Source organism: Vespa velutina, chromosome 2 (genome assembly GCF_912470025.1).
Source record: "Vespa velutina chromosome 2, iVesVel2.1, whole genome shotgun sequence".
In the NCBI taxonomy this organism is placed as follows: domain Eukaryota; kingdom Metazoa; phylum Arthropoda; class Insecta; order Hymenoptera; family Vespidae; genus Vespa; species Vespa velutina.
The window spans coordinates 527501-545004 of NC_062189.1; the positions used below are offsets into that span (position 1 = coordinate 527501).

Consider the following 17504-nt stretch of genomic DNA (forward strand, 5'->3'; position numbering starts at 1 on the left):
GGATGTTTCAACGTGGCGAACAAACGGGGATACGAGAACGGTACCTGGGAACGCGAACCGCGAATAATAATTGCGTCGAAACAGTCACCGATTCCCTTCGACGTTTGTTCCCTGTCCCGGCAAATGACGCTTCGCTACACGCCTACCTGTCTATCTCTCTCTCTCTCTCTCTCTCTCTCTCTCTCTCTCTCTCTCTCTCTCTCTCTCTCACTCTCACTCTTTCTCTCTCTCTCTCTCTCTCTCTCACTCTCTCTCTCCCTCTATCATCACTCTATCTCTCACGAACTCTCTGAAAAGATCCGTAAGCTTCATAAAACGAGCATGCTACTACTCGCGTAATTAGTGATCGAGTATTCTTAAGAAAAAGAAAAAATAAACAAGTAAATGAAAATAATAAAAAAAAAAAAAAAGTAATAGCAACGAGACTACTATCTGGAGATACTTTCGAAGCAAAAAAAAAGAAAAAAGAAAGAAGAAAAAAAGAATTATTAACAACAAGAATAATAGCAATAGTAATATGATTTAGACGTTTTACTTACAAAAAATATGTTAGTTTCTTTGCATGAAAAAGGAAAAGAAAAAGGAAAAGAAATAAGAAAAGAAAAATAAAACAAAAAGAATCATTTTATCTTTTCTACCATTTATATACCTATCCTTTTCTCTTCTTTTTTTTTTTTGACGGAATTGCTCTTAAGTACTTACATATATATACGCATGTAGCACGATACGATTACGTACGTATATGCGTGAGGTTTCCCGCTTTCCCTTCTTCTTGGTGTGTTCGCGAACCAAAGAGTACGAGTTTGAATGAAATCAAGTATCGAACGAACAAGAGAATTAATCCTTTCCACTTGGCCCGTAACGAACGCAACGAAGCCCGGCAACGGATTTAGCTCTTGTGCATTGAAAGCCAATAACTTGCCGTTGGGTCATCGTAATGACACTTTATAAGTCACCGTCAAGCGTCTTTCATCGCGAGGAACGAATAGACGTCTCTCTTTCTCTCTCTCTCTCTCTCTCTCTCTCTCTCTCTCTGATCGATCCCGTACCGAACTTGGTGTAAACGAGCGAGAAGACAAATTGAAAGATAATAAGTTTTATTTTCTCGTTCTGTTTCTCTTTGAAAAGTAATTAAGTCGAGGTCGTACGATTGAAAAAAATTAACGTATAATTCAATGATTACGTTGAATTATTGAAACAATGACAAACGTAATTAATATTGGAAAGATTTGATATACGCGGAAGAGTATCTCCGTCCTCTCCTCCCTTTCATCCCCCACCATCGCTCCCCGACGAAAAACGTATCGATCTTGGAAGAACTTCGGATTAGCACGAGCATGAGCTTAAACGGTGAACGTGCCGTGATCGACTTGTTTTTCCTCGTTGCACTCCTCTTCCTAAACTACCCTCGGCGTTGTAACGGTAGACGACAAAACGTATCGTATTACCAGCGATCGTTAACCACGGCATAAAGAGTTTATATTTGAGAATGGCACTTACGTGCGGCAAACGTGCGTCAGGCAAAGGTGGATATAATAATCGATATACGTAAGGGGAGAATCATTTTCTATACTCGTTGTAAGAAGAATAGAATCGTGTTCGCAATTTAACGAACATGGGGTAACAAAATTATGCCTGCGTATACATATATATACTGATTATTTATTCAAACTTCTCATCACCGTATCAAACTGTAATAAATATATTTTCAACGTAAGTTTCATCTTAACGATAAGGAGTTATCAGGCACCTTGAAGAAACCATTTACGAATAAGTTAAATAGAAAGAAAATCTTCGAGCCGTGAAGTTCTTGCGAAAGAAATCTAAAACGAAAGAAAGAAAATACGGTAATGTGAGTCCAAGATTGAGGAAAAAAAGAAGAGAAAGAAGAAGAAGAAGAAGAGGAGGAGGAGACGGAGGAGGAGGAGGAGGAGGAGGAGGAGGAAGAAGAATAACGTAGTAAAACGATCGAAGAGCAAAAGAAGAGGCAACGCCTAATGCTCTCCTTCGGACTTGGGTGATACGTAAAGCCGCGCAAAGAATTAGGCTGCAAAAAGGTGGAGCACGTTCCTCTCTCTTTCTCTCTCTTTTTATTCTTTTCCCCCCTCTCTCTCTCTCTCTCTCTCTCTCTCTCTCTGGTTTTTTCTATCTGTCTCTCTTGTTCTATCTCTATCCATCTCGAGAGGAACCACTGTGTTTGGTGTTTATACCTGCTCCTTAGAAAGGGTCGGTGGATGCTTACAAACAGGCGGTTGTCAGATTTCTTTTATCTTTCCCGAGGCATCTGTGTATAGGCCGAAGCCTCTGGCGTTACGCTCCTCTTTTCGTTTCCTCCTCGTTCGGGGCTGGTGGTCCTCCTTTTGGCTCCCCTCCTCATTTCTCGAGTCGACGTCCTCGAGTAAGGACGACGTAGAAACGAAAGGAAGAGAGATTCAGTGAAATCCTTTAATCGTTTAATTACCCTCTACTGGGATATTCGATATCAGAGAGAGAGAGAGAGAGAGAGAGAGAGAGAGGATTAAGAGGAAGAGAAGGCAGTATTACTTTGAGACGCCCTCGTGATAAGAAAATATTCACTAGTTGGATCTCTTACAATCTCTTAATTACCGTAACGGATATTTAATATCGAAGGACAAGGAGCAAAAGTAACGAAAGAAAAATAAGCAATTCCGATTGAAATGATTCATCAACGGAGGACAGTCTCTTTGAAAAAAATCAAAGAAAATTACTTTGAGCGAACGAAGAAGCGGAAGCGAAAGAAGTAGAAGAAGTAGTAGTAGAAGAAGAAGAAGAAGAAGAAGAAGAAGAAGAGAACATCGAAACGAGATCGGATCGTCGGCGTCGTAGACAGACAGACCACTCTTGCTTCCCTCTAGTAAGCGAGGAACACGGGGGAAGTAGTATGGCTTCCGAAGCCTCAGTGTCTATACCTACCACCTTCCGAGTAGTGACCGTGCTGAAACGTCTGTCCATCTATCCAGTTCTACCTACCTACCTACCTACATTTCTGTCGATCTAGAAGACCCCGAATTATCAAACTAAAGAATTTACTCATATCTCTTTTTCTCTCTCTCCTACTCTTCTTCTGTCGAAAGCGGGATACTTAAAATCGTAAGAGAAATGCTTTCTAATTCCCTTCTTCCTTTTCCGTTCTTCAAATCCGTAAACGACGATCAAATTTTCTCACTCGAGTATTACGACGAGTACCTGTTGTTATTCGACGCAAGGATAAGTGAGAAGCGGATAATACTCTCAACGGGTCTCCTCTCCTTCTCTCTCTCTCTCTCTCTCTCTCTCTCTCTCTCTCTCTCTGGCCCCTCAGGTATGCTCTCAAGAGCGTGATCTCTCGAAGAAAGAGGAGAGGAGATGGAAAAAGAGAGCGAGGCTTTAGCTTTAAGCGGATTTTTCCTCTTAACGATCTACATCGCCCGTTTTCGACGTTCCTTGAATTCCTAACCCAAAAAAAAGAGAAAGGAAAAGAAAGAGAAATGGAAAACATGTCTTTCCATTTTCATCTCAAATTACATCGTTCTATTGGCATGATTGTAAAAATATAAAATAGCGAATCTATTGTTTTATATTGTCGTACAGATTGGGCCTAATGTCGACATTGATAAGCGCCCGATATCCCGTCGGTGTCTTCTTCCCGCCAACGTTGCAACATCTTCATCAGCATCAGCAACAACAGCAGCATCAGCAACAACAGCAACAACAACAGCAACATCACTCGCGTCTAGCGACGGTCTCTTCGGCGCTGAGCAACGCCGTTCAAGTTGGTGGACAAGCGGCTGACATCAGTGACGTCACAGCCGAGGCCAGCATCAGAGGAGTTCTTCCTGGTGGACCGGCAGCTTGGCCGTTTCCATGGAGGCCTGCTCATGGATTGCAAACGCTCGAACATCCGTCGCCAGGCGACGTTGTTGGTGCTCTCAGCCGTGTCAGCCCTGCATCCGCCTCCTTCCCGCAAAAGGGTGAGTCTAACGAACGAACGAACTTAAATTCTCAGTTTGCAGGAAATAGGAGGAGTTTAAGAGGAGAACGTTATAGGCTAGATACGGATTTAGATCGACTTTAGATCGAAACGTTTCGTTTAGACTCGTTAAGTGCCGATCACGATCGATAAAGAACACCATCGGGACACCTAATGCGCTACGCTGGAAAGATATCGTGACAAACCAATGGAAATATCCAAAGGGATTCTTTTCTATTCCATTAGTTTAGTCATTGGTCCACGTGATTTATATTTTGAATAAATCGTTATAATTTTTTTCGGCTTTCTCCGTAATACCTAGACTCAGACCAGATTACGAGCACGCGGATAAATTTCGTTTTGTTATCGTTGGAAATACGTCTTTTAACCTTTTTGTCATATTTTCGAAGGACGTGTCAAACGTACGTTCAGAGGCAAGGTGCGTTATTCGTATCTTTAGTCGATAGGAAGAACGAGAAAAGGATCAGAAGGAAGAGCCTAGAGACAAGGAAGAAAGACGGTCGAAGGGAGAGCCAAGTGGTATACATACATGTATTTATAGGCGAGAACGTGTACGACGACGAGTACGGCTTCCAGGGCTTCCGCCGCGACAAACCAACGACGATCGCCTTACCCGTCGATCGTTTTGCTCTTGTCACTTCGCTCTAGTCTCGTTCGACTCCCTCGGACATATTCCGAGTCTAGCGACTCAGGCGCGACCGCGAGATCGGTTAAATCTTATCTATGTATATTGTAAATTCGTCGATTATCAAACGCGCGTGAGAACTTCGCGACCCTCGATGAAATTTACGTTGCGTAATTTGTCGATCGTGCGATTAAACGACCGAACGGAAACGCGCTAGAGACGCATTTGCACGGATACTTGATCTAGCTAGGCCAATTACGTCGACGTGAATAAATAGAATATTAATTGGCGGACTACCGATCGAGTAAATAATCAATGCGACTAGTACCGATAGCTGGTAGATTATAGATAAATAGGCTAGAACGTGCATACGCGAGTACTTTAGCATTTCGCGGAAATAATCCGAAATAATAGTCTCTTATGGAAGGTGAAAAAAGAAAGGGATAGGTGTATTATGTAGGAGATATAGAAGAGTAACATAGAGAGAATGAATATGTAGTTAGGATAATCGATCGAGGTGTGGACAATATCGATAGGAAAGGGATAAATCGAGGATGAACGTTGTGTGCGAGCAGACGAGCTGGAGGACGAGAACGGCGAGGACCGGCTGCACAGGACGAGGAGTTCATCGAGCGGCGACGAGGCTCACGACGAGCTAGCCGACGGGGACGATTGCCAAGATGGCGACGGCGACGGCGACTCGACGAACGCAGGATTACACGGTGGCGTGGGCGTTGGGTCGGCCGGTGGTGGAGGGGTCGGTGGAGGCGGAGGAGGAGGAGGAGGCGGTGGCGGCGGAAGTGGCGGCGGCGGGGGTACCGGTGGTCAGAGCAACGGAGTACAAGTTGGCCTAGACTCGCGGGATTCCGGTAGCATAAAGCGCAAGAAGAAGACGCGCACGGTGTTCTCGCGATCGCAGGTCTTTCAATTGGAATCGACGTTCGACATGAAACGCTATCTGTCGTCGTCGGAACGGGCAGGTCTCGCTGCATCCTTGAGATTGACGGAGACTCAGGTGAAGATCTGGTTCCAGAATCGTCGCAACAAGTGGAAAAGACAATTGGCCGCCGAATTGGAGGCCGCAAATATGGCCCACGCTGCTCAGAGACTCGTCAGGGTGCCGATACTCTATCACGAAGCTTCCGCGGGTAGCGCTAGTTCGGCCGGAGTATCCGTCTCGGTAACGGCACCGCCTCAACCACCAACGGCACCGTCCTCGGCCGTCTCCTCGGTGCTCTCGCATTCCGTCGGCGTTGGCGTCGGCGTCGGGGTTGGCACTTCCTGTGCCCCGGTAGTCGGCCAAACTGCCCAACCGATCTTCTATTCTCATCACCATCAACACCATCATCATCATCCGGCTCACGTGCAGCCTCACGCCCTTTTACCCCATCAAGTGCATCCCCAACCACCCCCACCACCACCACCACCACCCAACGGGCAACCGACCCAATCCTCCTCGCAATAACACCGTCCGCTCTTCTGCCCGATTACGATCGTCTTCGACCGGCAGCAGCCTGCAGGAATTAGCTTGAGAAACGACGACCACGACGATCGCCTGAGGAAGGAGGATCAAGAGGAAGAAGTGGAAATAAGGGACGTGGACGAAGAGGAAGAAGACGTTCTCTCGGTGTCCATCGACGATGCTCGTCCTTCCGACGACCTCGACGTCGGATGAGCGTGATCATTATGTCATAAAAGAATGTACTGTCTCCCCTCTCTCTTTCTCTCTCACTCACTTTTTCTCTCTTTGTTCTCTCTCTCCCCTCTCTCTCTCTTCTCTCTCTCTCTCTCTCTGTCTCTCTTTCTCTCTCTCTCTCTTTCTCTCTCTCTCTCTTTATCTCTCTTTCTCTCGCTCTCGCTCTCTTGGTTTCTTTCTTTGCTTCGCGGGCTCGGGACTTTTCGTGCAAACGTCGATTTGAAGCTTCCTTCTCTTTCGACGTCCTCCATGAGAGAGAGACAAATCGGGAAAGAGGGAAGACGCAACTGCAACATCGCAACGCTCTTTACAAAGTCTCTCCCTCGTGAGAGAGTAAAAAGGAGATAGAGGGAGAAAGAATGAGAGAAAAAGAGAGAGGGGAAGAAAGAGAGAGAGAGAGAGAGAGAGAAAGAAAGACCGATATACATACAAAGTTGGCGTATGTACGCGACTATGTATATTATCGGAAAATTACGTCTCGGACGTAATCTTGGGCTGTTCTCTCTCTCTGTTTGGGGCTACGACCTTAGCTACGTCCTAAGACACGGCCAGGGTTCCTACGAATATATTCTACCTGTTGTGATAAGTATCCAAACGATTGATTTTATTAAACGAAACGGTAGAGTTACGAAAACAACGAGTAACATCTCCTTCTTAATCTTCTTTTGCGATCTTTTTTTTCTCTTCTTTTTTATTTCTTTTTCGTTAAATCTACGTTCGTTTAATCTTACCCGCCATTACCTTTGACAGAAAATTATATATGTCGTCGCACGACATAATAAGCGATCTCTGCACGAGTCGTCATCCAAAACAAAAAAAAAGAAAAAAAGAAAAAGAAAAAATCCCAAGTTTACTTTCCTATCTCCGAGCATGAACACAATATCAACACAATCCCGCTCTCGCGGGTATCAAAAGATATTTACAGATCGTTACATGATTCTTTAGGCTTTGATTTTACGCATGGAAAAAAAAGGAAAGAAAAAGAAAAGAAAAAAAAAAAGAGGGAAAAAAGATAAGAAAGAAAGCGGAACAGCCCTAAGAAGAACGTCGAAGCCAACGTGCTTCGGCTTTGTTCGAAAAGAAACGTTGAACAAACTTCAAACCCAATCCTCCTCGGTTTGTGTCTGCACAGAAAACGATATCACGATTGACAGGATGAAATTGCATAATATCTCTTCTATATCGTCCTCACGAAAAATCATTTTCTCAAGGCGAAGGGCTCCTTATCGTTGCGACTGGGATAAGAGAAAATGATTACAATAAACGAGAGGTAGCTTGATCTTATTGTTTGACGCGATGCGGTTTCGCGCTTTGCACGTATCCGCCTTTCTTCGATATTCGTGAGCAAAAGGGAGAGATAGATAGAGAGAAAGAAAGCATAGGAAAGATATAAAGTGAAAGAAAGAGATAGAGAGAATGTTTTGCCATCATCGACGTCGTCATCGTCATTTCGACGACTACCTTTACCGAAGCTCTTAGTTGCAACCACGAGGGAGAACGTACAACAATGGCCGCTCGCTCTCTTTTCTTCCATCGACGCGTTCTCTCGCGGCATGTATCTTCCCTCACTCTTTCTCTCTCTCTCTCTCTCTCTGCACACACACACACACACACACATATATATATATATATATATCTTTACCTCTCTCTCTTTTTCTCTACACAGTGTGTCTACACGAGACATATCTATCCCGAGTAAGTACGCACATCTAAGTATGTAGGCGCATTTCAATCATCCTTCTCATACCCTGCCATCGCACCTTCGACTCTTTTCCTCTCTGATCTCTCTTTCTCTCTCTCTCTCTCTCTCTCTCTCTTGGATATTTTGTACAAGCCTTTCATCCGTAAGTCTGACGTTTTCTTCTCACTCACTCACTCATTTCTCATGCTCTGTTTTAGTTTCGTTCGTTCTACAGCGTCACCCGAACCCGTCCACACGCGATAATCTTTTGTAAAGCACAGTGAGAAAGAGAGAGAGAGAGAGAGAGAGAGAGAGAGAGAAAGAGTTATCGGTATCGAAGGGTACACCACCGATTCTCTCCGTTCTTTATGTATATATGTATGTATATATATATATATACATATATATATATATATATATATATATATATGTCTTTATCTACCTATCCCCAAAGCCGTTTCATTTACTCGACAAATCGATCGACCGACTGACGGCAGCCAGTCCGGCCAGTTCGATCTAACTATCCATTTGTTTTTACGCCTCGTTCTCGTACACCTACCGTCGGACCACAAAATTGTTGCCGAAACCACGGGACGATATGTCAAAGCCCATTCTGCCATTCGCTTCAAAGTCTAGAGCTGCGTTTTGATTCGGACTCGGTCGCTCGTGATCGCCGCGATTCGATTCGTCGAATAAGGGTGGAACGGTGAAAAGAAGGGGAACTGATTCGCCGACGGATAAAAGGGAAAAACGAGAGAGCGAGAGAAAGAAAAAGAGAGAATTGTCCGGAGATCGATCGATTAGATTACGTTTTTCCTTCGCGTTTAATATCCCATAGATTAGGTATCCTTCGACGGTAATATAATCCTCGTAATAGCGAACATTCAGGATAAAATTCTCGAGGTCCGTTGGTTACTTTTTCCTGGCTTCTTCATCGACCAGTCAAGAAGTCGAAATTTAATGGCACGCGCGTATCCCTTTCGCGCCATAAGCTCTCTTCCTTTTTTCTTTTTTTTTTTTTTTTTTTTTCCCCAATCAGTTTTTTCATCATCCCGGGTCGATGCTTCGAACGATTCGACGACCACAGTTGGTAAAACGAGTCGATAACAATTCGAAACAACTCTTTTTGTTTTTTAAAATTGATGGAAAGGTGAAGGGAGAGGCGGGTAAAAATATTCCACGCAAAATACTCCCGGTGCCATGCTCAGTAAATAGAGAGTTATTTCATATGAAAATTGTTATTGACGATTCGAATTATTCGATATAGGTATATACGTGTTATATGTACCTACGTACATTTTATTACATCCGGCGGAGCTCGCGTTGATTATTTTTATCGTATCTCGAAAGCTAGTACATTCGACAAAATGGCGGACAGATACGGTCCGCCATGTCAGGATTTTTCGAAAAGGTAAAGAACCGAGAAGGAGCCGGTCGATCGATCGAAAGTAACGTGGACGAAAAGGATGCATTGTCGTCGACAATCTGGAGTCGAATTGCGTCGCTCCGCCCTCTTCCTACGTATAGTATCGCAAAGTAATTTAACGCGTAGGGGACCAGATTCTACCTCTCTCTCTCTCTCTCCTTCATCCCTTTTTCTTCGTTCTACCGACCCAATGTACGACGATCGCGTTACATTAACGAGTTTGCGCTAAATCTACGAATAAAGAAGGCAAAGGGATCGAACTTTTCGACCCTTGTGATTTTTCTTAGAATCTCGACTAAACTCATACGTAAAAATCTCGACCATTTGTTCAAGCAATTTACAAGCGTGTTACTATTTCATTCGTTTATTTCATCGATTAAAATGATTCTCTTGAGCTTTCGTCCGTCAGCAAAAGAGAAAAAGAAAGAGAGCGAGAGAGAGAGAGAGAGAGAGAGAAAATAAGAGGGAGAAAAAAGGAACGATAAAAAGTAAAAGAGAAAAAGGGTAGAGACGTTTTAATCGGTCGCATCGCGTTTAGTTTCTCGACGAGCAGCTAATCGAGTTAATTACCTAGCACGATAAAGCACGACGATGATGATGACGACTTCACGACAGCTGCAAGAAGAAAAAGGGCAAACGACGCAGATGACGCCTCGTCAACCTCACTTTTCTCTATCTTTTTCTCTCTAGAACATACATACATACACACATACACACACACACACACACACACGCGCGCACACACACGCACGCACATGTACACGCTCGTTCTACTCTCTTTCTTTCCTTCTTTCAAACAACAAACTCACTCACACAATTCGTAGTTCTTATCACACGTTTTCGATCCTTTCGTGACCGTTATTATTGCCTCCTCGGAAAGGTCCTGACCGAATAATTACTCTAATGGATATACAACTTGTTTCTTTCTCTCTCTCTCTCTCTCTCTCTCGCTCTCTCTCTCTCTCTCTCTTTCTTTTTTTGGAAAATCTATCGGCGCTGCGCAAGGGTGGACGACGCGCACGCCAGCCTTGCGTTAGCCACCCCGAAAGCCACACCCCTACTCGATATGACGCGATCTTCTCCACAAGACAAAACGATTTGTCTCTGGTCTTACCTCGACTCGACAACAACGTCTGTTTTCCTTTCATTCGAACACAAACAAATCGTTTTTAATCATTTTCATTTCGATTCCTTTTTGCTTTTTCTTTCTTTTTCATTTCTTTTCTTTTCTTTCGTTATCGCTAAACTGTAATCGATAATTTTTCTCGATATGTATATTTATCCGTCCAAAATTTTATCACTAAAAAGCTTCTTTAAACCGAACTTTCCTCCTTTTGTTAAAGACTAGCTAAACATAATCGATTGGAAAAAAAAAATCCTATTGGTATTGCATCAACGAAAGTGTAAAACGTTTAACATGATCCAGTTACGCGTCCCTCGACGTAAATCGTATATGTGTGCGTATATATATACATATATATATATATAAATATATATATATATATATACACACACACACAAACACACACACATATATATATAGCATACTTCGAAGAATGTGTAATGAAATATATATTGTACATACATAATACGGTATATGCCGAATACGTAATGCACATATACATATATATATATATATATGTACATATTACACGGGGACATCATTTATTTGACAAATCTTTTATTCCATCGTCGTACGACACCTGTCAGCATATAAGCGATCACGCACTTACTTAAAAAAATATGATAAAGAAAAGAAGAGTATAAGAAGATAGCAAAACGAAACAATAGAGAAACAAAAAAGGACAAAAGAAACAAAAGGAAACGGAAAAACAAACTCGTACAGTAAGAGCACAGTCATGAGATCTGATTCCAACGAATAAGAAGAGAAGGTTCAAAGGAAGCTCGAAGACTTTCGTGGAGGGTGGTTTCGGGGCCTTCGATGATCGAAGACCGACCCTGACACGACGACAAAGCAAACGTGCGAGAGTGAGACGGGGAATTGAGAAAGAGAACGAAAAAGAGAGGGAGAAAGAGAGAGAAAGAGAGATAAAGAGAGGGAGTCAATGGGTATAAGTACTAAGCACGTAACTATGAAAGGAGCCGGGGGTTGCGAATCGTCGCTAGATTAAAAAGAGGCTCCCTTTTTCGCTTGCTCTTTTATGCCCGTGCAGCAACGGCGCGCGCGCGCGCTCGCTCGCCTCTCCTCTCCGGCGGCCGCCGCATCCTGCATACTCACCCCATCTTTACTCTCTCTCTCTCTCTCTCTCTCACACTCGTTTTCTCTCTCTCTCTCTCTCTCTCTCTCTCTTTCTTTCTTTCTAACTCGTACGTCGCTTTTTGCGTTCACCCGCGTACCAATTCGCCTTCGATATTCTCGCGCTACACGTACCGTCGATTCGAAAAAGCAATTCGAGGAGTTGAAGGACGTAAAGAGGAACCCCTACGAGCCCTCCAACCAACCCAACCCTCCTTCCCCCGCTGCCGCTGCTATTTCGAATCTCCCACGTCGTATCTTTATTTATGTATCTATGTATATAATACCTATGTGTGTGCGGAGAAACTCGAATTGCGTTTATCCTGTCGACTTCTTTTTCATTCATCTTCTTCGTTTCCTTCGTCTATTTATTTTTACATTTTTTTTTTCTTCCTCTTCTTCCTTAGACTCACGCTCGATAATCCTCGATCATAAGAGGGGGATCGATAATGGGTATTATACGGTCGAGTGTGTTCTTTCAAAAAAGGAACAGCGATTAGGCCAAGTTTCTATTTTGTCGAAACGAACTCGTTCAGATGGAAGAGATAGTAGGTACTTACTTACTTACTTACTTACTTACTTACCTACTTACTTATTTACTTACATACGTACGAGGAGAACTCAAGAGCTTTCGTACATTTAAACGTCAACAATACGCTCTTGTAAAACGATCGAGAAAGAACGGTGATATGTAAGTACGATACGAGTGTTTTCCAAAGAGTGTCATAGAAGAGGTTTTTATATCGAGGACATCGATCTCCTCGATTAAATAGAAGAGAAATGTCCATATTATTTGGGTAAGTACGTATTAATTATTAATAATATTTATTATACATTATTTCTACGCGTTAGTCAAATCGTTATTATTCTTATTATCTTTTCCTTTTTTCCTTCCCCTTTAATTGCCTTTCAACAAACTAAAAAAAACAATAAAGTGTTGATTAAGAAGAGTCTTGGAATAACAGTTATACTCTGTCAAGCGTACAAGTAATCTTGGAATTATCCGACGAAAATTAATTTTCTCGACGAGACAAAAGCACATTATCCCCTTAATCGCAAGTACTCGTCCCTCCTCAACCTACCCCTCACCATCGTTCATCGCTACCTCCCCCTCCCACGTCCATATCACGTATTACGTATTTACTCAGTGTTCTTGCTTATCCCGAACAATGACGAATTTTCACCACTACGGTAGAGATCGACGAACGAATCAACGTTTAATCTTCCCCGCATAGCTCTCGCGCGACGCATTGTTCGCCGGAACGACGCGAAACGATGATTCCTTTATCCATTCCCGTGACTACACCTCCGAGCCCATATCCACCCCCGTGCCCATCCATTCCCAAAGCCATTTTTGTGCGGTCGTGCAATGAATAAAATCAGTCTCGACCCGGTCAAGTTATAATCGTTCGCTTTCCATTGTTACCTTTTTGGTCCAGAATTGTGATGATGAAGAGGTAGAGGGGAGAGGGGAAAGAGAGAGAGAGAGAGGGAAAGTGAGTGAGTGAGAGAGAGAGAGAGAGACACACGAGAGTAGGTATATGTTCGTTGGCAAATGGATGGATGAACCTGAGCGAAAAAGGGTGCCTTTGAGCTGCCGAGTTCGTTCCTGCCAGATTAATTAACGAAGCACTCGCCCGAGGGCCGGAAAAGGATCTGCGACTCCGATATCAGACTAGCTAGCTACCTACCTAATAGAATGATATTTCTGCCCACTTACCTGTCGGCTGGTTACTACTACCTTTGGATTATCGTCGATCCTTCCTGTCGATCTCGACGTTCGATTTTCGATTCTTTCCTATCAAATCGAATCGTTTATCATCTCTCTCCCTTCCTCCCGCCCTTTCTCTATCTCTCTCTCTCTCTCTCTCTCTCTCTCTCTCTCTCTCTCTCTCTCTCTCTCTCTTTATCTTTCTTTCTTCAACTTAACGAAAACTTTCTTTTTATCTTAGAAATAAATTTAACGAACGATTAGAGAAGAACAATTAAATTTTTTTCTAAATAACATCCATAACAACGATAATTTATATAAAAATTAATAGAATTTAATAACTTTAATGAATGTCTCTCTTTCTTTCCTTCTTTTCTATTGTCGATCATAATTCTTGAAAGAGACAACGAGGTTCGAACGACTCCTGTCTAGTGTTAACAGATGGTATCGAAAGTCGCGCGAAGAACGACACGGCCCGTAAAATGGAAGAAAAGAGGACGAGGAGCGATTATCGGGTCGCTTCATTGAAGCGACGCACGTTTACACGATGGGATCAAGGGGAAGGGGTGGATGGAAGGTTGGGGAGGGGAGGGGAGGGAGTGTGCCTACAAAGCGCGCCAGACTCGATTCCAATCTCACCGAATAGAAACATCCAATCGTTGCGTCGTGTGCTTTCGTTTCTGAACCAAATCCTTCTCTCTTCTCTTCTCTTCTCTTCTCTTTTTTCTCTCTTTTTTTTTTGTTTCTCGTTGTTTTTTTTTTCTTTTTTCTTTTTTTTGTTTTTTTTGTTTTTTTTATACCTTTCACAACAAGCAAGAAGAAAAAAAAGGGAACGATTACCTGCCTATAATGCCATGAATTCAAACGATCGTTCGCATTCTACTCGGACGTATCCATAGATTCATTATTAATGCATAGATCAAATCTATTTAATATTTTTTAAGTAATAATAAAGGTAACAGAATACAGAAATAGCGATTAAAAGAAAATTTTGCGTGTGTTCCGAATCGTAAGTAATAAATGAAATTCGATTATTTCGTGAATGGCGTGGATATCTCTTTCATTTACTAACACCTTTATAGAACTGTCGTTGTTCACTCTACCTTCTCTTTTATAAACGAGACTTTAATTTCGATTTACTCTGTCGAATAAAAGGAGAGAGTTCTATCGTCGAGTATACAGAGGCACACAAACGTTTATACATATATGCATATATATATATATATATATATATATATATATATATATATATATTACGTACTTACTTATACCGCATATGGGTCTCGCTCGTGCGGTAGATTTTGAAGCGTCCATCTAAGTAATTGCCGGAGCTTAGGAGTGTCGAGATGGCCCGCGGGGTGGTCCCGGCTACGTTGATTAAACGCGAGATAAGATAGAAGCAATGCTCCACCTTCTCGCACGCGATACCAACTGTATTTTCTTTTGAGCTCTCCAATGACACATACACGTATACATACACATACATGCGTGCGCGCGTAGACACGTGTACACGCTCTTTCTCTTTCTCTCTCTCCCTCTCTTTTTTTTAATCACGATCAAATAGAATGGCCTTGTTAAAGTGTTCTCCGGAACGAATCATACTTTTATTAATTCAATGTTGGCCGATTTACTCAGTCCCAGATTAAATGAAAATGTATCAACGATCAAACGGATAAGTGTCTTATTAAAAAAAAAACAAACAAAAAAATGCAAGACCCAGAAATCTTTCGAGTTCCTTTAAATAAATTTTACTGATTAAGTTATATGATATATACATAGAGAATAAGATCGAATATCGATATAGAAATCAATAAATTCATTCTCCCATCTTCCTTCCTTCCTTCCTTCCTTAACTTACAAAAAGAATGAAAAATAAAAAGAACAAGGAAGGAAGAAAAAATAATAGGAAACATTAGTCGGACATATCGATTTATATAAAATTCCTGGATAAAATCACCGTTTCGACTAAACGTCCAAACAAACTCGGAACACCTCAGCGAACAGCAAGAAAAAAAAAACAACAACAAAAAAAAAGACAAAGTTGTCAAGAAGAAAAGACGTCTAGCTCGTTGCAAGCTACCCTCAGCTGTTCCCTGTCGTCCCATACCCTTGCTCCCACTATCTATTTCTCTCTCTCTCTCTCTCTCTCTCTCTCTCTCTCTCTCTCTCTCTCTCTCTCTCTCTCTCTCTCTCTTTAACGCTAATAATCAAAAATGAAAGAAGAGGAAAAAAAGGAAGAAAAGACAGGTCGTAGTAGTTGTCATCGTCGTCGTCGTCGTCGTCGTCGTAGTCGTCGTTCCCGTTGTTCTTTTACGGAAACGATCGATGGCGCGCGAGAATCACGGCCGGTACCTAAACGGCCGACGTGCGCGACCGAAAAGAATCGGAGCGAAACCCCTGAGGGAATAGCCTGCTAACGCTCCTGATGCTGCAGATCGTAATAGTAGTGGTGATGGTCGAAGACGAAAGACGAGAAGAAGCGCATCGTGCTGTTCTCTTTATCTTTCTATCTCTCTCTTTCCTTCTCTCACTTTTGAAACCCTAACTCCCTTCCTCAGTCCATTCCCTCACTCATTCTCTTATTCTCTCTCTCTCTCTCTCTGTCTCTCCTTTTAGCCACATCTTTATCGGTACTCTTAGCGCTAATAGAGCCGTCTACTATTCTTCCATCGGGATAAAGTACCACACGTTGACCCCACGTCCTACAGATAATCGAGCGAAAATAATCCCAAGAGAGTCTCTGACAGCACCCCTATGGGTCCTCACGGAGTCCCGTACGAGGAGCCTTGCGCTTTTGCTTACACATACATACACACACACACACACACACATATATATCTCTCGCATATACACATATATAGATCCTGCCTCTGGTAGTACTGCTGCTGCTGCTGCTGCTGCTGCTGCTGCTGCTGCTGCTGCTGCTGCCGCTGCCGCTGCCGTTGTTGCTGCTCACGACGCATCTGTTCTCTGATTTTTTTCAAAGGAAGGAACGACCGAGTCCGTATCCGATGATACGATGATTATCGCGAAGAATTGTCTTTTGGGAGAGTAAAAAAGGCAAAGAGAAGGTGAGTGGTAGGGGTAGAGCTCGAACGAAAAGAAGAACGCGTTTCCAATTCTCAGTGTGGGTGGTTGGGAAGAAGGTTGAGAAGAGAGGAAGAGTGAATTGGGATGGGGATAGCTCGTAGAAGGTGGGAGTAGGGGGATAGAAGGCAAAAAGGGTGGGCGCGCAATTACGGATTTTGAGTGACAGATGCTCGCCCGGTCGGCAGTCGGAAGATTAAAACAAGTAATCAAAGCCTAGCCACCCCGGGATGGATATGGATGGATGCACGACGGCGAGCCCTCTTCTTCTCCCTTCTCCTCGGTTCCTCGATCATGCTCACCGTTTCCTCATCGTCCGACCTCCGCCAACGCCCTCCTCTTCCTCTCTTTCTCTTCATATTCCTCGTCCTTCCAGTCGTTCTCGCCCACCACTTTCAACGTTCCTCCTTTTACAACTCCCTCCTCCGTAGAATAAGAATATCATTCTAGGGTGGCCTTACAAATACTAAAATATATTCTCTTGGCTTATATAAACGTTGTCGAGGCGCGGTCAGTGTTTTATATTACCCTTACTTTCCTTTACCGATTCTCTTTTCTCTCTTCTTTTTTTTTTCTTTTTTTCTTTTTCTTGAGAATACAAATTAATTCTCCTTTTTTTTACGAAATTTAATACTTTGATCGTATCAACTGTAGAACAGTATTAGACGAAGGATTACCAAATAAATTATATATGTAAAATTAACGATATGGTTAACTTGACTACGGAGATTAATAATTAATATAAAAGTTCGCGTATCGGTTTGAAAAGATATTTAACTTTAGTGAGATTTAAGTGATGCTCCGAATGAAATTTTAACGTCGGAGTCATGTTCAGAGATGACGTTATCGAGCATCGACCGAGAGCACCGATTAGAATCGGAAACCTTACTAAACTTACTGACCCACCCTCACGGTCGCGTTAATCGACCGCGTTGGACAACGGAACGCACGATTGAAACATCAAAATCCCCTACCGTTCCCGACTAAAAGACTTGCTTTTCTAATCCGACATATCACGTCGCGCGACGGT

General features: G+C 42.8%; 1 protein-coding gene across 1 annotated transcript in view; it reads left to right on the forward strand.

Moving 5' to 3' along the window:
* LOC124957922 (homeobox protein B-H1-like) overlaps positions 1-13572 on the forward strand; it is a 16621-nt gene extending 3049 nt beyond the window's left edge. Inside the window, exons 2-3 of the mRNA XM_047515472.1 lie at positions 3592-3971; positions 5192-13572. Of these exons, the coding sequence (XP_047371428.1) occupies positions 3592-3971; positions 5192-6081 (1270 nt within the window). The 3' untranslated portion in view covers positions 6082-13572. The remainder of the gene's footprint in view (positions 1-3591; positions 3972-5191) is intronic.
* The last annotated feature ends 3932 nt before the right edge of the window (positions 13573-17504 follow it).